The following is a 24,208-nucleotide window of genomic DNA, read 5'->3' on the forward strand; positions in this document are numbered from 1 at the left end:
ACTAGGATGGCCATCGCCCTTATTAATTATTACAAAAACATGGAATATGTTCAGATTAACATGTGAGGAAGTACACAGTATTAAATATTAGTGTCCCAATGTAATAGATCTGTCTTTGTATCTGGGGCACCACACCTGTACAGATCTGGGTTAGAATTAGTCTCCCGCAATGCATTATTGTTAACAGGCGATTGACAGGATTGAGTTATCAGGTATGCTGACTTGATTGACACATGTTATCTTAACCCAGTTCTGTAGATCAGTGCTCATGGTGTTGATCACTGGATTGTTCAGACCAGGCTTGATTATCTACAGAGCAGTTTATACTGAGTGTAGGTCCCCATCAACTGCGGGTCCCTTGTCTACCTTTGAAGTGATTTTAGGTCCCCCGTCTACCTTCATAGCGGCAGTGACACTTCAGGCATGAACCAGTGTGTAAACCCAGCTTTTATGTGACAACATTAAAGAGAATTAAATTGACTGGAAATGTTTGCAGATAGTATCAAAAACGAAGCCATTTCGTGTTCCTGATGAATTGAGAGAGAGGTCTGGCTTGTGTGCTTAATGTTGAGAAACATGCTTTTTTGTGATGAATAGAACATGTTTTGTCATCTGTTTAACATGACACATTTCATTTAGGAAACAACTAGACAGCAGATTGTTTGGAATGTTAAGGTGGGGAAAGTCCTGGGAATGCCCGAAGAATGTCAAGGGTGGATGATGCTCTAAGAATATCAACTGTGGATAATGTCCGAAGAATGTCAGGGATGGTTGATGCTCTAAGAATGTCAGGGGTGGTTGATGCCCTAAGAATGTCAAGGGTGGTTGGTGCCTTAAGAATGTCAAGGGTGGTTGATGCCCTAAGAATGTCAAGGGTGGTTGGTGCCCTAAGAATGTCAAGGGTGGCTGGTGCCCTAAGAATGTCAAGGATGGTCAATGTCCTGAGAATATCAATTGTGGATAATGCCCAAGGAATGTCAAGGGTGTTTTATGCCCTAGGAATGTCAAGGGTGTTTTATGCCCTAGGAATGTCAAGGGTGGTTAATGTCCATGGAATGTCAAGGGTGGTTGAATGTCCTTGGAATGTCAAGGATGGTTGAATGTCCTTGGAATGTCAAGGATGGTTGGTGCACTAGGAATGTCAAGGATGGAGGGTGCACTAGGAATGTCAAGGATGGTGGGTGCACTAGGAATGTCAAGATGGGTAATATCCAAGGAGTGTCAGCAGATCTGTCTGAATAGTCTGTATAAGGGTTTCAGTCAGAAGTTTGTGTTAATTTCCAAATGAGGGTGTATATTTTTTTTAATTTGTATTCAGGTCTGACCAATTTTGTCTCTTGTTTTATGGATCTGTCTGCCGCATTTTTTCAAGAATAAGATAAAAAAAGTTTCTCAAAAAATAAAATCCTAATGTTTTTATTGACTAAATATGTAAACTCACAAGAAAATACTATTTAGATTGTTTTTTACATATATTTACTTCATAAATTGCCATAAGTAATTACTTAGAGCATTTAGAAGGAATATTATTTTGACTGGAAATTGTATTTTTATTTCTTTACTGCCTTCTGTAAGGTTTTCAGAGGACAAGAATCCGTAAAACAAGAAACAAAATTGGTCTGACCTCATATAATCAAAATCAGTCCAGAAACTGAGTGATTGATTGCAAAGCAGTAAGTCAACAACAAATTATTTCCTCATATTTTTGTTACCTAACCCAAACCAAAGTTCCAGATTGTCTGATATCATCCTGTGATATGGAGGATAAATTGGAGGATAAATGAGGACTCTGATGATCTCCACAAGCAAGACCAAGTAGTCTCCCAATCATGTTATTCTCCAAGCTCATGCCAAGGAATATATCAACCTAGCTGATTCCAAATACAAGTACTTTAGAGTGTTTTGAAATGAACAGTAAAGAACTAACAAAAAAACTATAAATAATCCCCAAAATTCCACAATTGTCCATATCAGTGCATCATTATTTTTAAGACATTTTTATTTGCAGGGTAGACAAGGACAGAATCGGTGGGGGGTAAAGGGCGTGTAAAGTCGAATGACAGTATCCGTTACCCACTACGTTTGATCTTGTAAATAATAGGCATAGCTGTGGACGGCTTTTTGTGGACTGAGCTATGAGAAGTCACATGCGTGTGTAAATGAGAGGGCTGTTATCTGCTGGCTGAGGCGCTGCAAGGGAAAGGAGAGGGACTGGATGGCTTTATGGTGAAGACGAGACTTCAGTGATGGGTTAGCGTCTTTGACCTGCCGACATTGTCATTTGGACTGTTTTACAATGTAAACATGTATGGACAGATGGCGTGTTTGATAAAGGATCAAAATATTAAGGTATTATGAGTGAAACACTTGATCAGAAAACATCATTGTGATCTGTTTGTCACACCTACCATTACTAAAGACTGATGACAGCATATTTGGAAATCCAGAAAAATGGCACAACTTGAGATGTCTTTGTGGAGGGACATTAGCATGTTTACTTACAAACACTGGATCAGTTATTAATGTCACTTAAGACTCACTCTCTCTCTCTCTCTCTCTCTCTCTCTCGTTCTCTCTCTTTCTGTGGGAAGTTGACCTGGTGGTGTACATTGTTACTCATGTGGACTGACGCTCATGCTATTGATCACATCTCAAGAGTAATCTATGCTGCCAGCTGGAATACTGCTAAGTAGTCAGACAACCAACAAAGTGAATTTGGGCTGTATGCATTGTACCCTTGTGTGGAATCGAACTCAGTTCTTAGTCTAATATATTAATCATTAGGCAACCCCACAGCCCCATGTGGATAGGCGAGACTCACTCAGTTGATTGTCAGATATCAAGGTTTCCCAGTTGAATAGATGATGCTCATGTTGTTGATCACTTGATGATCCAGATTCAGTATTTACAGATTTTCATGATATTGCTGGAATATGACGAGTGCCTCATTAAACAACAAACCAACCCAGTTGCAGAGATTGATGCTCTTGCACTTGATCACTGGATTGTCTGGTCCAGACTCAATTCTTCATAGACTACGGCCACATAGCCAAAATATTGCTGAGAATTCACTCTCACAAGAAGGGTAAATGTTTAAGAAGGGCATCACTTTCAACTGTCCTCCCCTTTATGGAGCCGACACCTGTGGTTTGCCTGAAAGTGAAATACTTCTTGATGAAAGCAGTGAGTCTAAAAGCAAACTCACTGTTACACATTCCTTAAAATAGCAGGGCAGTAGGCTAATGTGTTGTGGTATCAGAAGCCTGGTGGGATACTGTAAGGTCCAGTTGTGTCTTGGTGATATTAGCTTGGCTTGGTATCTAACCACAGCGTTGTACTGGACCGATAACCACGAACCTTTCCACTGCTTGTAAAACAGTGAAAGGTACAATCTAGTCCCATGATTACAGAATATTGTGTTTAGTTAAACCAAGTCCAGTCAAGGTGATATCAAGTGGACATGCTCTGTTATACGGAAGTGTATTGTGAAGGGATTCTGTACCAGTTAACTGTGTCTTATGGACACTGGGGTAGCTTAGTAGTTATTGTGTTCACTTGTCACAAGGAAGACCTGGGTTCGATTCCCCATGTGGGTACTGTGTGTAAAGTCCATTTCTGGTAAACCTCACACCTCACCTCACCTCACCTCACCTCACCTCACCTCACCTCACCTCCCTACGCCTCACCTCAACACACCACACCTCACCACACCTCACCACACCTCAACTCACCTCAACTCACTTCACCTCAGGATGGTAGCCTTGTGGCTTAGGTGTTTATTCTCAAGCCTGAAAATGAAGCATAATCATCGAATATTGGTAAGGTATTTTGTTGGCACTTTCCATTATCGTCCAAAAACAAGGAAAACTGGGAAACTGTATATTCTGTATTTTTCAATTGTTATATCCCTTTCCTATGGATTGTTTTGAATCATTGCACATAAAATTTCAGCGCATATAATGAAGATGTAAGGTGAAAGGGGATCTCCTTGTCTAAGCCGCTAGTTCTATTAAAGCAGTCGGAACCAAAACCATTTACTAATACTTGAGCTTGCATTACAATTTTGTGTCTTAATCCATTTTTTCATAAATTCCCCAAAATTTAACAACGCATAAACTTCTTCAATAAAGTTTCAGTCTACGGAGTTAATCGCTTTTTCGAAATCGATCAGTAGTAATGTTGCAGGAATTTCCATAGATTCTCTATAATCTATCTATCGTATATCAGCCTTGTGCATTTTCCAATACAGCTATTAGTGAAGAATCCTTTTTGATCTTTGTTAATAAACGAAGCCAATACATCTGGAATTCTTTTTGCTACTGATCTTGTCTGACACATTTCGTAAGGATATCATTCTCCAGGTTGATAAATATTCCTTGGTTTGTCTTTATGAGGTATCTCAAGTTAATTCCTCTTCAAAGCATTATTTCTGATGTCCATGTAATATTATAGCTGGAACATTGTTAAAAGCATCATGAAACCTAACTCACACTCTATATTTTGCATGTTACCAGGCTGTTTGTAAAATTTTCAACAATAATCTGTCTTTGAGAGACGTATTTTTTCATGTGGACATGAGAACAGTTACATCACACCATATGACAATCAAGTTAGTGAGTATCACTTTCTTTCATTCCAACAACACTAGGAATTTTCTGAAGTATGTTTTTGTCCTTGTGTCGGTATGTGCTTCTATGGAGTTGTGATGTATGATGCACCATGTAGTTGTTGACGGTGGGAGTGAGGCTGGGAGTGCCGCTGAGTGCATGACATCAAAGCTGGTATAAACAGCTGGAATGCAAGGAGTTGCTATTTTCCAGGGTGACATCAATGGGGCACATTTGCCAAATTCCTTACACATCTCCGCTCATAAATTACATAATGACTTCCAACTGTTGTATTGCAGCCTGTTTTGGTGACCTTTGAAGGTTTTCATCAATGTAGCATGTAGCAGATTGAGAATTTCAGTTCTGGACTGATATGTGTTGAGCTTTCTTAATTATGGGTACAAGGTTTTTAGTGAGTAAATACTATATTTAGCTTGAAAATGCTTTTTATCATCGAAAGTAATTGGAACTTGTTGGCAGTCTTGAGGTTTGCACTTTTTATTGACTCACGTTGATGTATTTGGGATCAAAGACTCAGGAAGGTTTTCCATGTTGAATCACAGTATAGCTGAAATATTGTGTGTGTGATGTAAACCCGCTCACTATTTGTTAGAATTAGTTTCAGTCTGCTTCCATAACACTACGATTCAGGGAAGTATTTTCAGAAGAATTCTTTGAAAAATATCTGTTCATTGGTTTAGAATTATCAAAAAGTGTAGCCCTAAGGAACTACAAATATACTGACTACCACCAAAAACTATTAAATGCTCTGTGTGTATGAAACCATATGAGTAATTACTCTGTGATACAGATTATCTGGCACATTGATACTTTGGTCCTTGGTCCTTGTAACGTGCACGACCAGAAGATGTGGACATGGATTAGTAGCTGTGCCATTGAGTGTCAGATCAGTGGATGAGATAAATATGTTTGTTGACTCACTAACTCATTGACTCTCTCACTCACTGAAGCATACTCATTCACTCACTCAAGCTCGCTCACTCACTCACAGGGGACAACGGAGTAGCCTTGTGGATAATATGGTCGTTTGTCACACTGATGACCTGGGTTCAAATCGACACATGGGTTCACAGTATGAAGCTCATTTCTGGTGTCCCCCAACATGGAATTGCTGGAAAATGCTAAAAGTGGTGTAAATCCTTCCTGACTCACTCACACATACCCGATCATTCTCTCTTATACACTCTCTGATTGACCTTGTATGCGCTTGCTCGCTCGCTCGCTCACTCACTCACTCACTCCACCTAGTTAGACCACAAGACATGATCGATATCCCCATTCTTTGTGTTGCTTAAGATGGTGGTATGTTAAGGAGTCAAGGAAAAGAAGGCATGAACACTTTCATGATAGTCAGTGGCAACAGGCGATGTGTTTAATGTTACCAAGATTGCTAGCAATATTTTGTTTCAATTGTCTCTTTTTGAACTGCTTTTAGAGGCATAATGGATGCTTGGAATCAAATCCCATGTGATTTTTTCTTTGTCTATTTGTACTGTTATTATAGAAGGCTCAATGGTGTTGACTTTTTGAGTGATCTCTATCACTTGAAACATCCCGGGGAGATGGCTGTGAAATATTCATCTCTTGAAACCAGTATAGAATATATCAAAGAGAATTTACGACAGAATGTTAGATGGATTCCATTTATAAGAAGTCCTCAAAAGAATTAAAAAATGCTGCTTTTTAGCGAATGGTTACGTCAGAGGAAAAGCTTACGAGGAAACTCCACCATTGATGTGAGTGACAAGAATAGTTTCAAAGAGAATAGCTAAGGTGTGAGTTTTTCCCTCTGTCCATAAAACGTGTTCCTGTGACTGATATATTTGACCCAAGCAGTGCAGGTGAGAACAATAGGACTTAATCAGCTCATTGCCGTCACATCAAAGAAAGCTGGGCACAGGTGATACTCAAGTCTGCTGTAATCTCTTCTCGAGCTGATGGCTGCTGCTTTCTCCACAGGCCGGGGGTAATGAATCGCATGCCCAGAGTTTAGTCGGATTAAAGCAATGATTTCTCCTAGAATAGTTGCAGGCTTTGAAGTGAGCGTCTGCTTTACTACCTGTGTTGTCCATCCAGGACCAAATTGGTGTTTTCTGTCACAGTTCATTTTAGTTGAATGGGCATTTTGTGGTTGGACAAGTCCCAGCATGCTTTTTTAATTGAGATGTATGTTCACTGTCAGATGGAAACAGAGGATAGGATGGGACGTGCTTCTGATACTAGCAGGGAACAGAGATGTTGGGGGATTCAGAGAGATTTGCTAATGGGTTATATGATGGGTCATGAATAACAGGCCTGTGGCCATCTGATTAGTCATCATCAGCAAGAGCAGCAGCAGCACTAACATCATTATCATCGTTATTATCATCATCATTATCATCATCATTATTATCATCATCAGCAGCAGCGGCAGTTCTAACATCATTATCGTCATTATCATCATCATTATCATCATCATTATCATCATCAGCAGCAGCAGCTGCGGCAGTTCTAACATCATTATCATCATCATTATCATCATCAGCACCAGCACTAACATCATTATCACTATTACTGTCCTCATCACTAACTTCATCATCATCACTAATATTGCCATCATCAGCATCATTACAATTATCATCATCATAACTAACACCATCTTCACCGTCATCATCATCACCATCAGTAATGTTGCAGTTAAGACTGACATAGACTGTAAAATGGGGACAGTTTGAGGTTATACTGGAAGAGTCACAGACACTGACAACTTAAGTTTTATTTAAGATGTTGACATTTCCACTAAACAGTTGATTACAGGAGTATAACTTTCAAGAATATCCAACTGTAATATCCCAGTGACAATGTTTATTTTATATGCCTAATTAAGCCTGTATTTTATCATCATCAAAAGGAGAACTTCAAACAATTATTAGTATACCATATGTTGCACTCTGATAACAAAACATTTATTGTTTTATCATGGCTATTTTGAGGTTTGATTAGTTCTAGTCTTGACTTAAATACCACATGTGGAATGCCATTGCTTTGATCAAGGTGACCAGTCACAGCACGATTAGGTTGTATTGAAAACCATTTGGGGGATTAACATTTGATAAATAAGCTAATAGGCTTTGTACTGCTTAGATCTTAAGGATGTGTAAATTAGCTGACATTTATGGTTTTGGAATTTGAGCGTATAATGATCATTTTGGTATATTATGTTTGGATAAGAGCGTCATTATTCACATATGCTATATGTGTGCGTAAATTATGTTCTTGTTCTTCATACTTGTAGTAATGTTATTTAAGGTAATGTTTTGATTAGAATACAGGGATTACACTTCATTACATTTTAATGATTAGACACCACAAAATAAGTCCCAGCTTACACAGGATTAATCCTAACATTTGCATAGTGTCTATACAGAAAGCGATTGATTTTTAAATTTATGTAATTAGGTATTTATGGTGTAAAATGTGGATTGGTTTGAGTGAGTGAGTTTTATTCTACTTTAAACAATATTCGCAATATCCTGGCAGGGGACAACAGAAATCACACCTTGTATATGGTGTACCGAACCCGCATCTTTGGCGTGATGAGCAAATGCTTTAACCTCTAGCCTACCCCACCTCCCTGACTAATCAGAAAACATATTTTCTATCAGGTTTGTAGCTAATTTTTTACTGTATATTGTATATTTATATCTAAGACACAGACGCTTCATTAGTTTCAAAGTCATCTGGAGATCACAAATTCCTTCTTTTTGATTAGATGATAGTGCAGATATAATGTTCCCACATTAATCCAAAGTTAGGAGGAAAGTGTAATATCAACACAATACAATGATCACATACAGTAATTAAAATTTTGCTTTTTCATGGAGAAAACTATTTTGTACCTTTTTCTGTCTCTTCTGACAGTTGAAGACAGAATGAATTCTAAACACAGAAGGAAGATACTGTTAAATAGTATATATATTTTTTTTATTTCCATATTTTATGTCACAATTAATAATACAGCAGTTTTATATTCTCCATTTGAAAGTATTTTACGTGTACACTGAACAGAGTTGATCTACATACATAGTGTGTACATTACCTGTTAAGATTCTACACGTACATACAAAGTACATTTACAGTCATATCAAATAGAATGAAAACTCGCAAAGTTACAATGAAGAATACAATGAATTTTGAAATTTCATTATATTTTAATAATTCTCTTTGAAACCATTGAAAATTGGGTTTCACTGCTTTATTATCACATTTATACAACATACACTTGATTATTATTATTATCACTTCGTAAAGAGGATTGTCATGTTTACCTTTAAATAAAAAATATATGTCCTTCACGTCATGGAATTTTACTCTTCTTATATCCGTCAATATATTCAGTAGATTTTGTCCAAATATCTATTTCCTATTGACAATTACAAAGCACTTGTGCCATAGTTTCATCTGGATCATTATACACTGAACCTACGGGTGACTTGACATATCCAGTCTTACATAAATAGCAAATAGTGCTAAGAATATTATGTAAAATCTTAAACTGAAACCATCTTAAGTCACTGCTTTGTGTACATCATTTTGCCATCAAACTATAATTTATCCTTTCTCTATCAGTAATGCGTTTACTAAAATACATCTCCATTTGCTCTAGATTTTAAGTTTTGTAAATTTGGAATTTTGCAGAATTTCATAAAATAATCTACCACCTGAAGTAATGGTGGCTTTAGTAATATTATAAGGTAATATTGGTTTTGAGAGACCTGTAGTTACTAAAGTTGATCCTTTGTAAGTATTGGGCGATAGATGTTTCAACCCTTGAAACCTTTTTTGAATTAATTCCTTGAAATCATTGAAGAAATATGTGCGTACATACGTGATATCTCATGAACTGTTGTACCAAGTGCCGTCAAATTTCCTGACAGCCTACATTGGGTAATTACACAGACACCGGTCGATTTTGTTGACCTTGTCCGTATTTTCAAGGTCACCACAACTCTTTGACCACTTTTCAAACTCCTGCTGATGCAATATTCCATAAACCATTGCAACCGAAGTCCTCAGTTTTTTTGACAGCCTACATTGGGTGTTTATCCAGGCACCAGTCATTTCATGCATCTTGTGTGTGAACACAAAATAAAAAGTAATGAATATGTTATAAATATTTCATTCTTCTTTAGCAGTGGGATACATTGCCATGTTAGTTGCAGACACTTGTTATCAATTGTTATGTTATTATTTTACCAAATTGACTTGTTCATTACTTTTACAACACATCGTTCAATAGTTTCACAACAGTCTAAATATGATGCATATAATGACAGTGGGTTTTTTCGAAACTGGTTGTTTATCTTTTGGACAGTATTGTTTTCCTTGTAGAGAGCATCAGTCAATTTTATGATGTTTGCCTCAACTAAATGATCACAAAAGAAACATCCATTTGGGTTTACTTACAGGCTTACTTCTGAGCTGCTATAACATTTTCTACTATGGGCACACTTATGACACAACTCTAAGGCTTACGTAATGGCATTGTATCTCTCTTGAGTTTATCTGCTTTAAATTTCCAAACAAACTGAAAACAGTTCTTTGAAACAATTATATTATATTAAAAGGTGGGCTTGGTATAGTGCTGAATACATGGTTTAGTTTAGGCAGTAATAATGACTTAAACACAATATATCTACCCATTGGTGTTAAAGTTCTCTTTGTCCAATATTTCATTTCCTTTTCAGTGTTTTCTAATTATTTGATGTAGTTCAAATTAACCATATTTTTAATATCAAAGTCAACTCTGGCTTGTGAAAACATTTACATAAAATTGTAAATAAATGTGCGTACCAGGTTGACCTTCAGTGTGGCCTTTGGTCCAGGTAGCAGGCAGGAATCAGGTTAATATGTCCTATCACCCTCACAACATGGCCATTCGGGGTTGTACAATGATTGGATCAGTTTGCCTCAGGTCTGGTAAATTAGGCTTTGATAGGCCAGGAGACCTAGCACTTGTATGGGTTTAATGGGAGGAAAATATCTCCTTACAATATGGGGTTTGATGGCAGTGTAAGTGATACCTTACATATTCTTGGTTGAATAATGACGTTTCCCTCATGGTGCTGCATTACATGTATTCAACCTTGTGTGTTTTCAGTTTATCTAGAATTCCAAAAACATTTCCCTCACAGACCAATTTAGTGAAAATCTAGTGAGTCAGTGAGTGAGTCTGGCTTCATGATGCTTTTAGCAATGTTCCAGTAATATCACAGCAAGGAACACCAGAAGTGGACTGGACACTTTGTACCCATCTGGGGAATTGAACCTAGATCTTCAGCATGACAAGCAGACTGTTCAGCCACCAGTCAGTCGTGTGAAGCCATGACATTAGTTATTACTGTCATGACAAAATTCTTACGTATATGTTCTCGAAACAAACTTAAGATTTAACTCAAATCTCAAACTGAGTTTGATAATTTGAAACAGCTGAATTTTTATCTCAACTGCATTATTTAGACTAAAAAAGTCCAAACAATTAAAGAAATCTGTCCACCAAATTCAGATTGTCTACTATGTTTGAGCTGGATACCAATTTCCTTTCATTCTGGAAAATGCATGGTCCTGCATTTTCTCAAATTTGAGCAAAAACATGAACTTAAGTCAAAACTCAGACTTAAGTTTGTTTCGAGAAATCGGTGCCTTGTTTGTGGCATTTGCAATACTGAAGATTTATGACAAACACGATCCTCTTAAGCATCTCAATTGATGTTTTTTTCTGCATATCAATGTCCCACCTTTTTCCAGTTTTGTACTATAAAATTCTATTTCACCCCTCACTCACGCAGTATGTTGCAGCTCTTGTCAGTCTCCCCGGAAAATAGACCCATGAAGGTCCTAGAGTAGAATAGGCCTTCAGCAACCCATGCTTGCCATAAAAGGCGACTATGCTTGTCGTAAGAGGCGACTAATGGGATTGGGTGGTCAGGCTTGCTGACTTTGATGACACATGTCATCGGTTCCCAGTTGGGCAGATTGATGCTCATGTTGTTGATCACTGGATTGTCTTGTCCAGACTCGATTATTTACAGACTGCTGCCATATAGCTGGAATATTGCTGAGTGCAGCGTAAAACTAAACTCACTCAATCACCCAGGAAAATAATTTGTTTCATGGCTCTTGTCAATGAATTACAGAAGGAAGTAGGCAACCTCTTAGGAAACTTGGCCATTGTTATTCAGAAAAGTGTTTGATTGTTGCCCCTCTGGATAATATGTCCCACTGTTTAACCCTCCATGGAAATGCCTTGTCTTTGTAAAGAGCACATTACAGGCCAGCCTTTGCTACAGCTTGTGATTTTTCAGGACATAATCGTTGTAGACCCATGGTCAGAAATAAACTGCCCACTAAGAGATGGAAGTGGTGGAGTATCCCAGGTAGGACATTAGTGAGTGAGTTTGGTGTTACCCTGTTTTTGGCAGTATGTCACATCAGGTACACCAGAAACAGGCTTCACACATTGTACCCATGTCGAGAATCGAAGCTGGGTCTTCTGCATTAGGAGTAGACACTTTAACCGTTGGGCTGCCCCACCACCCTGGTTTGATATTAACTTCCCACCAGAGGATGGTTGTAGAGCACACAACCAGTTTCTCCTGAAGATAATGACTTACATATAGTTAATGGCAAATCCCCAAATTAGCAAGACAAACAGCTGCTGACTGTATTAAAAATAAAGCAGAGGTAATTGATTTGCAAACAACACGGTCACTGAATGTTACAATCCATGTCATCACAAACAAGAAATGTGACACTGGTCACATGCAATAGAGTGAATACGTTTGGTTTTGCGCTGCTACAGCAATATCACAGCAAGGGACTTCAGAAATGAGCTTCACATGGTATACCCATGTGGGGAATCGAACCTAGGTCTTCAGCTTAACGTATGAACACTTTAACCACCACCCCAGATAGCAACAGAACAGATAGCAGCATGTGGTCGCTAATATCAGCTTGCAATGTTTGGCATATTTGTGATAACTTGTGGACATTTTTCTAATATTTCTGTGTTATATTTTATCTGTAACTGCAAGTGTTGTGACTTTGGGGGTGTAAGTGGACGGTGTGACCTCACTGGAGAGAGGTCCGGAGGGTATTTCCTTGTTATGTCAGATTGGAACCCCTGGCTTACTGTGACATAACACTTTCATACATCAATCTTTTATGTTTATGTTGGGTTCTTTGTTAAAGTGTGTTTTGTTCCGAGAATGACTGCAGGGGGCATTTTTATGGCTGCTATGAATGTTTGGGGTTGATGTTTCATTTGAAGTGGATGAAAAATGAGATTAGAAAATGTTTCATGAGACATGGGAGAATGTATGATATTTTGGGATTTTTATTGTGTAATGAAAAAGCCTGGAATCAATATCTTGGATCACATTCTGGGGTGTTGTGCTCATTTTCATCTTGCATATTATGATGGTATATGCTGTCTATGACCTGGACTGAGAGAATGTCAGCCTTACTTTGCAATTTTGTAACACTGAAATCAGACACTGGAGAAAGGGGGACTGTGAGAAGGAGAAAGGGCATGTAGCAGAATGTGAAACTGGAATAGGGGAAGGGGATGCAGCATGACATCTGACTGTGGGATAGGGTGAAGGGGTGCAGGAGAAATGGGATTGTGGGGTAGGGGGAAGTTGTGCAGGAGAAATGGGATTGTGGGGTAGGGGGAAGGGGTGCAGGAGAAATGGGATTGTGGGGTAGGGGGAAGGGGATGCAGCATGACATCTGACTGTGGGATAGGGGGAAGGGGATGCAGGAGAAATGGGATTGTGGGGTAGGGGGAAGGGGTGCAGGAGAAATGGGATTGTGGGGTAGGGGGAAGGGGTGCAGGAGAAATGGGATTGTGGGGTGGGGGAAGGGGTGCAGGAGAAATGGGATTGTGGGGTAGGGGGAAGGGGATGAAGCATGACATCTGACTGTGGGATAGGGGGAAGGGGATGCAGCATGACATCTGACTGTGGGATAGGGGAAAGGGAATGCAGCATGACATCTGACTGTGGGATAGGGGCAAGGGGATGCAGCATGACATCTGACTGTGGGATAGGGGCAAGGGGATGCAGCATGACATCTGACTGTGGGATAGGGGGAAGGGGATGCAGTGTGTGGTTGTTGTTTAAGACAGCACTTGGCAATATTCCTGCCATACAGCCTATACAAAATCCAGTCTGGCCCAAAAAATCCAGTTTTCAACAGCATGAGCATAGATCCCCATCACTGGATACATTGACATGTGTCAACAAGTCAGGGAGCCTGACCACCTGATCCTGTTAGTAAACCTCTTGCATCATGCATGAATAGAAAAGGACCAATTCTAACTCAGATGGGCAAGGGTATAGAAAACTATCTGGACACAGGGGAAAGAGGCCTTTGAAACATAAAGACAAATAGCAGGATTAAATGGCCTTAAATATACTAAGTAAAGAAAGACGTAAGACGAGGGGAAGGAGGAGGAAAGTCATTTAGCAAAGGGTAATTAGAAGATTTTTCAGGACACAGGTCTAATGGCAGAGGAAAAATGGATTTGAAAGTGGAGTATATCGGTCATTGAGGAAAGTATGTCCAAGAAAAAGGACCTGTGAATAGGAACAAAAGAAAGTACCACATCTGCAGTGGAATCTTGAAAACACTACTCCTGTCATTGGGAATATGTGCCTTGGAGATCAGATCAGATATATTCATTCAAACAATCAGAGATTTCTGGTGAACAGGGCAATACTCTTTCATCCCTAAGCAATAATCCCTTATCCTGTGGATCCCACCAGCCGGGGGTGGGGGGGGGTGGGGTGGGCCCTGAGCAGACCTCAACTCCACCCATAGCCCAGACCTCTTCAACCCCCATGTGTTCTCCATGTTGATATGGCAGCCACATGCTGCTTCTAGTGCTGACCTCTCAACCTGCTAGTGAGATGGAAAATATCAGATTTATTTGGGTCACTCCAGGTTGAGTGAAAAACAGGATCTACCAATGAGGAAGCACTGGGAACCAGCTGTGTGGTCTGTCAAAGGAGGTGTCTGTGTGTGTGAGCTGGGGAGGTTACTGGAACAGTCAGGAAAATACTCAGAAACTAATCCCAGTCAATACCATTTCCAGAATGAAAGGAAAATAAGTCAAATAAATGTTATGGCATATTTCCATGTTTTAAAGGTTAATGTCCATGTGTTGATGACAGAAATAACACAACATCCATGCCAGATCTTTATAATTTTTAAGACAAGGTAGTCATTAGGTGGCACTGGAGTGGACTTTCCACAGAAACTGGCATTGTCAGGGAGCCACATATATAATCCATTCATTCATTGAGCTCAAGGTTTAATTTGTTTTAGTCCCTGTAAGAACAGGATTTCATTATTGTTCCTGTTTTCTATGTGAGGACATTTGCCTCTCATCTTGGTATGACTGTATTCAGTTGTGGAGCTGCTTTGTGTCTGTCTCACAGTCACTGAACTGGAATAATTTTACTTCCGCCAATCTCTTCAGTGTTTGAGCCCTAAATAAGCAAGTCTAGATTTCCTCAGGTTCACAGTGTTTAGTGAATTATTCATTTTTGTCAAAAACTAAGTATATTCAGAGAGTTAGCATTAGTGTACTGCTCTAACTGTAGTAATTGACTACTAATTCCACAGATAGGCTGCTTTTCTCTGCTCTAACTATTATATTCCATAGACGAGCTGCTTTTCTCTGCTCTAACCATTATATTCCATAGACGAGCTGCTTTTCTCTGCTCTATCTATTATATTCCATAGACGAGCAGCTTTTCTCCGCTGTAACCATTATATTCCATAGACGAGCTGCTTTTCTCTGCTCTAACTGTTATATTCCATAGACGAGCTGCTTTTCTCTGCTCTAACTGCAGTCTTCTACAGAAAAAATGCTTTTCACCACTCTACATGCAATGTTCCATAACACTGCCACTTTTCTTTGCTGCTATATACCGTCCCTCAGGTGGGTTTTCACTTTTGTGTGGTGTCATTTTGTCTGGAAACAACTAATACTGAGCTTAATTAGATAAGTAATAACTCCTGATGATGTTCAAGGTAACAGTCTTGAAGCAGGTCCAAATTACCAAGTTTTCAGAGTGTGACTTGGAGCACTCCTGTGTGAATTTCTAATGTCAGTTCGTGCCAAGTTTGTATGCTAGTTAGACATTGGTAGAGTAAATACCTTGGGTTGATTGCTAGATTAACATGATAAAACCACTTGGGAAAGAAGTGAGAGGCGTTTAGATTCAGCTGACTTCCCAGGATCCATCTGTTGTCATATCACCCAATGATAACACTATAAAGACGAGTGATAACCATCATTACCAATGATAACACCCAGTCATTGATGTTGGCCCCAAATTCCTGGGTTATCACCCTCAGCTATGTACATCTTGCTGGGATGTGTATTTGACTTCAACAAAAATAGACTGCTTGGGGCAACATGGCTGATGGGGTTGGGGGGTGGTTGTTACATGTTCATCATTGATCAGGGTGGAGGGCTTTTTGGAGCAGGATAAAGATGGGTGAAACAGAGTGAGGACAGATAGGTGGTCCAGTGTCTTAGCAGAGGTGTCCCCTTTGAATGGCAATCATGGGTTTGAATCCTTGTTGATGTTTGTCGGGACTAAGCCCCACGTGACCATTTCCAAAGTGGATAACATGGACCTGCCTCACTCTAAGATATGCTTTAATATGTTGTTGTATTATCTGAAATGCAATGTTAACACCAGCCATGACCCCCACCCACCCCACTCTCACTATACTTATGGGTCTGATGGTTAAAGCATTTGCTCCCTCACTCACTCACTCACTCACTGGGGTGGTATGGTAGCCTAATGGTTAAAGTGTTCGCTCATCACGCTGGAGACCCGCGTTTGATTTCCCAAATGGGAGCAATGTGTGAAGCCCATTTCTATTGTCCCCCACCATGATATTGCTGGCATATTGCTGAAAATGCTGTAAAACCAAACTCACTCACTCACTCACTCACTCACTCACTCACACAGTGTTGTCTGAGTACATGCTCTGAGAGGCTGACTTCCTTCAAGTTTTCAGTTATTCAGGACTCAGTTCTAACAAATCTAATTTGATAAGGATTGAATCACAAATGTGTACCAGTCTTAATGCCTTTCTGACAAACTGGGTCGGAGTGATGGAATCACACCATTAGCAGTCTATTCCACGTTGTGTCATCGAGCCTCAATTCCAGACATCTCTTCTAAAGCTGAAGCAACAAGAAATATATCATTTGTGAGAATTCTATTCCCTATCGCCTTCCCCTGATTATTGTGTAACTGGCTATTAATGGTTTCTGTCACACGGGGCAATACGACAGCCAGTACCCATGTCCTACGTGATACTGGACCATAACTGCCAGAAACTACCAACCAAGTGATTTGTCTTCCATGTCTATGATTGCTAAAAGGATTTATCGCAGGATGGTTAATGAAATGTCCAAGACAATCAGTGCTTCATAGTCTGTGTGCGTGTCAGGTGTACATTCATCTCAACATTCTGCTCAATCAATTAGATCACTGTGTCCTCGGTGGGAACTTGACAAAGACAGGTTATCCCTGATAACCCTCGGTAACACAACATCAAACCGGCCATACATCTGGTGAAACCATTAACCAGGCACACTGTCCTCAGCCTGGCTGAGCACCAATACAGTATCACTTGATCTTGAGCCATGGGTGACCTCGGGATTCTAGCATTGTGCGGGGTCACCTAACACAGGTAATTGAGGTCGTAGGTAAAGACCACAACAAAGGCTTAGTCTTGGGTAAAGAATGTTAAATGGGAAGGGCTTGGTCCTGTCCAAATATTGGAGAATTATCTCACCTGGATAGGGGAATGAGGTGTATCATGATTAATCTACATGTTTTATGATATCTCTGAAGTTTATTTCTCAAATTGATATCTTTTTTTATTGCTTCAAGAGATGGTCTGATTAAAAAGCGTAGTCATGGATAGTCTTGGCAATAATGTGGATACAATCAACAAGATCTCTCTCTGGTGTCTGTAGAGGGATAGTTAAGCAGACTTCAAAGGTTAAAAGAGTTTCTAGACACGGGGGTTGTGTTCTAAATACAATGAAAGTGGTGAGAAAGAGTGTGTGTTTGTTGTTGTGGTGTACCATTTGTTTAAGTTTTTTTAAATTGGTATGGTTTTGTAGGAGAGGGGCCCTGGGGATGGGCTGCATGGGTTTTGGATTTTGGATAGAGGTGATTTGAGGTTGTGTATTGGCAAATAAATTGCATTGCAATTCAAGTAGCCATGTTGTATTACTAAATAAGGTGTTTGAGAGTACCCGGCACCAATTGTTCAAGTCTTACTTATTTCCTATATGATAAAACCATGAAAAATATGCATTATGGGCTGATAACAGAAGTCTCAAATTTTAGCTGCATAGTCATAGATCCAATTTTCTTTTTTCATAAATTTGTGGTTTCGTTTTTGCTGTTTTGAATAAAGAATTAAAGTATCGGTTGTGATTGAAAGTCTGTAGGTTTCAGTTCACACCATAAAGATAACCACAAAAACCTCATACATGTTCTTTACACAGTATAGTGTTTTTCACAAAAGATATGACAGTGTGTATCATTTGAAACATGTACTGCAGTATACAGGTCATTCCATGTAGTCGTAATGTGTGTGGAGTTACAGGGTAGGGTACATGGGTTGACAGTCTGGCACTTTACTTGCTGTATTGATATTACAGTACTAGAGCTGCTAACTGTTTAAATCCCACATTCATCCTTGTAATTAGACCTTAAGACTAACATTGAAATAAACATATATAACATTTACAATAAATGAAAATAAAATATACTAAGGGACATGCGTTCCTTAATTTTTTCCAAGGGTTCTTCACAAGTTTTGTACCAAAAAGGCTTGTGAAAAACTCAGAAAAAATATGGAAACACTTGTCCTTTCATTTGATCCCTTATTTTTTTTCCTCAGTATATAATGGAGAACCCTGAGACTTTCTTTGCATTAGCAGAGATTTTTGTCGGTCAGTTTTTCCAACAAACTAATGTTTACTATGCACTACCTTTGGCTTAAAGCTAATATGTACTGTTTACATTGTTCAGCCCAACCTAGCCATACCACACAGTCATCCAGTGAAAGTACCACTCCATTTTACAGTAAACATGTTCTTAAAGTATATTCATATAATACATGTATAGTGAAATGTAGCCCACAGACTTTCTTCATTCCTGAAACCAGTGTTTGTTCCAGTAGAAATTATGTAAGATTCAATAGGAAAGCATGTTTTCATTGAAAATTACCATTTTAAGAAAAGCAACTATGTAAGATTTTGTGTGTCCAGCAAGAACATAGCTGGCAGAATTTGTGACCCGTGAAGGTCCCGGGGTAGAATAGGCCTTCAGCAACCCATGCTTGCCATAAAAGGCGACTCAGCTTGTCGTAAGAGGCGACTAACGGGATCAGGTGGTCAGGCTCGCTGACTTGGTTGACGCGTGTCATCGGTTCCAAATTGCGCAGATCGATGCTCATGTTGTTGATCACTGGATTGTCTGGTCCAGACTCGATTATTTACAGACTGCCGCCATATAGCTGTAATATTGCTGAGTGCGGCGTAAAACTAAACTCACTCACTCACTCACTCACTGGCAGAATTTGTCCAAAAAGCAGATTTCCAGATAAAAAGGGGGCTGTGGGGTAGCCTAGTGGTTAAAGTTTTCACTCGTTCAGTTGAAGATGCATGTTCGATTCTCTACATGGGTACAATGTTTGAAGCCCATTTCTGGTGTCCCTTCCGTGAGAAAGCTGAAACAGTGTGAAGCCAAACACACTCTCTCTAGACTTGAGGGTTTCTCTGTCAGAGTGAAAAACCATGTTAATGTATATTATTCTTTCCATTTTCAGAAACACTAAAACATGTTTTTAGGCCATTACTTCTCATAAAAATCATGTTGAATATTTTCTGTCATGTTTTGTTTTATTGTTCTTCTGTAGATTTGTAAATTGCCAGTATAGTAGGTTTCATCTCTCTTTTTCCAGCTGCACCCTTTGGGCCTATGTAATACGCAGATCTACGATGACGTGTACGACTTTGGCTGGGTGGGTGTGGTCAAATTGGAGGAACATGAGCCAATCAAATGTCTCTCAGTTGTGGGCAAGGTAAGCCATTTTGAATATACAGGTTTTCATTTTCTCAAGTTGTTCGTTTCCAAGAAAGATTTTAAGAATGCATTTGCTATTTATTTCTTCTGAAACTGCACCTTTTCTTGTAATTAGTGTTTACTTTTTACCTTTATTTGTAGTCAGTCATCGAGTCTTAATTCTGTTCATGCTGACTTGAATGGGTATTAGATGCCCACAATGTGTGGTTTGATGGGAGCGTAGAATTGGTAGATGGAGGAACCCATGAAAAGAAGATTAATTATATTGTGCATTCATTCCCAGCAGTAAATAGAGAAAATCATGTGTTGCAAATTACGCTAAATGGCAAAACATGCTCCGCATGTGTCATTGTTGTGTAATTATTTCCTGATTTACGCCAATCAAGAAGAATTTCCTTCTTCAAAACATTATCAATCTTAATTTCCTTTTAAATTCAAGAAACATTGCTTGGCATGAACACAAAGGATTCTTCAAAGACATTAAAGAAAGGTTCACGTTAAACATTAGATTTCACGATATTATTCCAGTCTGAGTATTTGGTGAAGTGCCCAAGTTGAGCGAGACTAATCACTGGCTACTGTTGCCACGTGTCCTATGGGCTTGCTGCCCCTGCCATAGTGCTTGTATAATACAGCCTATTTACCAACATCAAAGCTGGGCCGATTAAGCATAACAGCAGTCTGACAACAGTTATTGTGATACAATGAGAGAAGGAGGGACAATTACCCAGAGCAGTGAATTCCATGAAGCTATCAGTCTAGTTTGCATGCATCATAACATAAAAGAAAAACATGTCAATAGACTGTCATTGCTATTGATAATTCGCAATTAGGGTAAGAATTGGTTGTAAGGATAATAGCATCTGTGAGTGTGACCAGGTTGTTACCAGCATGGCTGCAATCAGGGCTGCTTGATTAATGATTTCATGTTGAAATCTTGTCATGCGCTGGTTTGGAATATAATGATAATGAATTAGTTTGGGGAACTCTATATGCAGGCCTTCATTAGATTCACCTGATCGTTACAATGAAGTCGGCTTCTTGTCAAGCTGGCAGCTGTTGGGATGAGGGTTGAGCTGTGCTGATTGTATAACATACTGAATAATGACAGGTATGGATTTCCATAAAGAGGAATTATTTCATTCTTTATTTATTAGTTATAGTTTGGATTCTCTTATGACTAATCCTCTGCATATGTTCATCAATATTTGTCTGACTGGGTTGGGTTTAGAGAGTTAGTTTAGACTAACCTATAGTGTCTGAAAAAAATCATGTTTTTATGAAAAATAGTGTATGTAAAAAGTAAACATAAAATATTATGAAAAGGAGACTGTAGACTTTCCTCATTTTCCTGAAACTGTGAAAATCTAGACTTGCCACATATTCTAGGTAGGTTAAAAATCATCCCTAATAATAATTTGCTCAGGTGACAATGTACCTACGTATGTATGTGTACCTGCTTGTACTAGCCTAGACGTAAGCAGGTTTAATAATGCCACAGTTAAGCATGAATACCCTTCTCAGACACATTATACTGACTCCAAGCCGACCAGTCCTTGTACCCATTACAAGCAAACGCCAGACAGGGACCAACTAGTACCATATTTTAACGTCTTTTGGTGTGACACATTCGGGGATCAAACTCGCTGCCTTCCACTCTGCATATCCTAGACTTTCATCACCACTTTTTATACATTTGCTTCAAGATTAGCTTCAACACTGTGTGACAGACTAAGGTTGATGCAGTACTCACGGGTATTTTGTGTGACATCAGGCTTGGTATTGTCTTTTGTCATAAGCTAGAATGTTACACGCTTATCCACATGCTTGGTTTATCATTGACAGTTGTAGGTCCGCTACGGTACAAACAGTAGTCTGTGGTCAGGGCCCTGTGTGTGGTGTATAGATGACAATTAGGGACATGAATGACAAGTCGCTCTAGTTAGCTGTGCAGTGTTGCGGAACAGAGTAGCCTGTGGTTTGAATCCTGGGTTAATCCTGATTGTGTTCATTGGTTTGTGACCACCAGACAAGTGACCTGGGTTGGATTCCCTACATTTGTGCAATGTGTGAAGCCTCTTCCTGGAGTCCTTGAACGTGATATGGAGGGAATATTGCTAAACGCAGCGTGAAACCATACTCACTCACTCACTCAATCAATCAATCAATCAACCCCTTGCTTATCAAGGTGACATGCAGATAACTGAAACAATGACTTGCTCTTTCGCTCACTCTCCAATTTTTTCACATTTTGACTCAATGTAAGAAATCAGTCATAGCTTTTCGCACTGGCTGTGTAGAAAAGCAAGAGGACTTTCATCGGTCAGTTCGTCTCTGGCGACATTCACAAGATCATCGGCAGTAACAGTCACAGTTGCAACTTGTGCATAGGATCGTACAGCATCATGAAGTTCCGACAAGGCCATGTCTTCTTGTGGGTCATTATTTGATTGGATAATATCCACATGACGAAAGCAGCTAGCAATTGTCTTTTTGCTCACAGCTGTCCAGACTTACCTGGTCATCCAGATTAATTAATTATAATGACGCACAAATTGACACGCCTCAAAATTAACTCAATGTCACCTTGCTACTCAGAGGTAGTTAATATTCTCACGCTTCAAAGACTGCCGACTTCTTTCATGTTCCAGCACTTTCGATTCTTTCATGTTTGTTTTAAGGAATTTTCGTTTTCCGGATATCTGAGGTTCGGATAAACAGGGCACAACTGTACCCCTATTTTGAAATTTAGAACCTCAAATCTAAATCTTTTGATTGAAACTGGCAGATGGCATAACATATCGAGAGAAGAAAGATTATGTAGACTATGTAACTGTAATTTAGTTGGTGACAAATCTTTTTAAATATAGGGCATTTAATTCCTACAGAAAATTATTCATCCCCCGAAAATATCACAGTTTGGCCAATTTGTCAACACTTATCAAGGTCCTGTCGCCTGTCAGTTTTTATTTCTCACTTCTATAAATTGATATGTGAATAACTCATCACCATGATGCATGTTTGTGTTTGTTATTGCTGTATATTCTTTGCTCTTGTACTACAGATGGTGGTTTATGGGAACCAAAAAGTTGATGTTGAAGTACAGTTTTAATAGTAACAGATAAAGCCATTTAAATTGAAAAGGCGACCCAGTGAGATGAGAGGTTCTGAACCTGGAGCAAGCTAGACTTGCTTTATTTAGGGCTTTAGCATTCGAGGGATCGTTAGGTGATAGGGAAAATAATGCGGTTCGGAGACTGTGAGATAGAGGTATTTGGTATGCAAATTCAGCATGGCCCTTAAGTATATGTGCTTCTTGACATTATCTGCAGACTGATGCTTTCATTCTGCATTCTACATGATGTTGTAAATAGAAGCACGAAAGAATCTGGTGTTCTTCAAGGGCACAATTTACAAAAACATTTTGGCCCATATTATACATATACGGGCATATGCACACATTTTCAGTTCCTACTGATGCAGTGTAAGATTTATTATTCCTGCCTGAAATCAATAATTGAAACTTGGAGGGGAATAGCTTCCAGATAACACTTGCCATATATGGAATGCAAAGAATTGCTCCATGCATTGAAAACTGTCGTATACAGTGTTGTTGGTATTTGCTGAAATGGTTTCAATCAGAACTAATGTGTAGGATGTCTGTAAAGAGCGCTCCATGGGACATAACTCTGTGGGATTCAGTTGAAATGACGTTTGACCAGTAGAGGGCAGGAGAGTTGATTTGCTGTAACGTTGCATTAATTCATTTGAACTTTTTTGTTGACAGCTCATAGTTAATATTATTCAGAGAAGTGCATTAATTATTTTTGGAAATGTATGGTGTATATAATACCTGTAACATTTTGTATAAAACTCCAGGCCTGAATAAGGATATAATGTTATGTGGTGGTTAAACCTAGCCTCCCTTGTTGCCCCATAGTGTAAAGAATTTATCTCTTTGTCACGCAGCTCAAATATTTTTCAAAGCTGCTCTAATCCTCACTCACTCACTTTCTAAAATAATACCGAGTAGGGATCTATATTGAAGCATATTATTTTTGACCAAGCACAGCTGGTGGTATGGTGACTATCCTATCTGAATCCACTTGATAATGCTTCGTGTACATTCACATTTCTGAAAGCATATTCGTTGTCTGTTTCATTTTTTATGAGCTAGCAAAGAAGTGCCTGTAAGCCAGAGAATGGAAATCTTGTTAAATCTTGTCACAATACCTCCAAATCCCCCCCTTAACTTGGTAACTCCTGAATACACAGACTGCAGGTTATTCCAACTTCACACAGCGGACGATCGCCGTGACTTCTTACAAAGAGGATTCCTAATGACAAAATGTCAAAGATTTGTCTGCAGATGTAGACTAGCATTCAGCTTGCCATGTTTTTAGC

At 39.2% G+C, this 24,208-nt stretch overlaps 1 protein-coding gene across 1 annotated transcript in view; it reads left to right on the forward strand.

The window, feature by feature from the left end:
* LOC137295886 (E3 ubiquitin-protein ligase ZNRF3-like) overlaps window positions 1-24,208 on the forward strand; it is a 63,786-nt gene that overhangs the window by 21,955 nt on the left and 17,623 nt on the right. The window contains exon 2 of the mRNA XM_067827452.1: window positions 19,683-19,802. Within this exon, the coding sequence (XP_067683553.1) occupies window positions 19,683-19,802 (120 nt within the window). The remainder of the gene's footprint in view (window positions 1-19,682; window positions 19,803-24,208) is intronic.

The sequence above is a fragment of the Haliotis asinina genome, chromosome 1 (genome assembly GCF_037392515.1).
Source record: "Haliotis asinina isolate JCU_RB_2024 chromosome 1, JCU_Hal_asi_v2, whole genome shotgun sequence".
In the NCBI taxonomy this organism is placed as follows: domain Eukaryota; kingdom Metazoa; phylum Mollusca; class Gastropoda; order Lepetellida; family Haliotidae; genus Haliotis; species Haliotis asinina.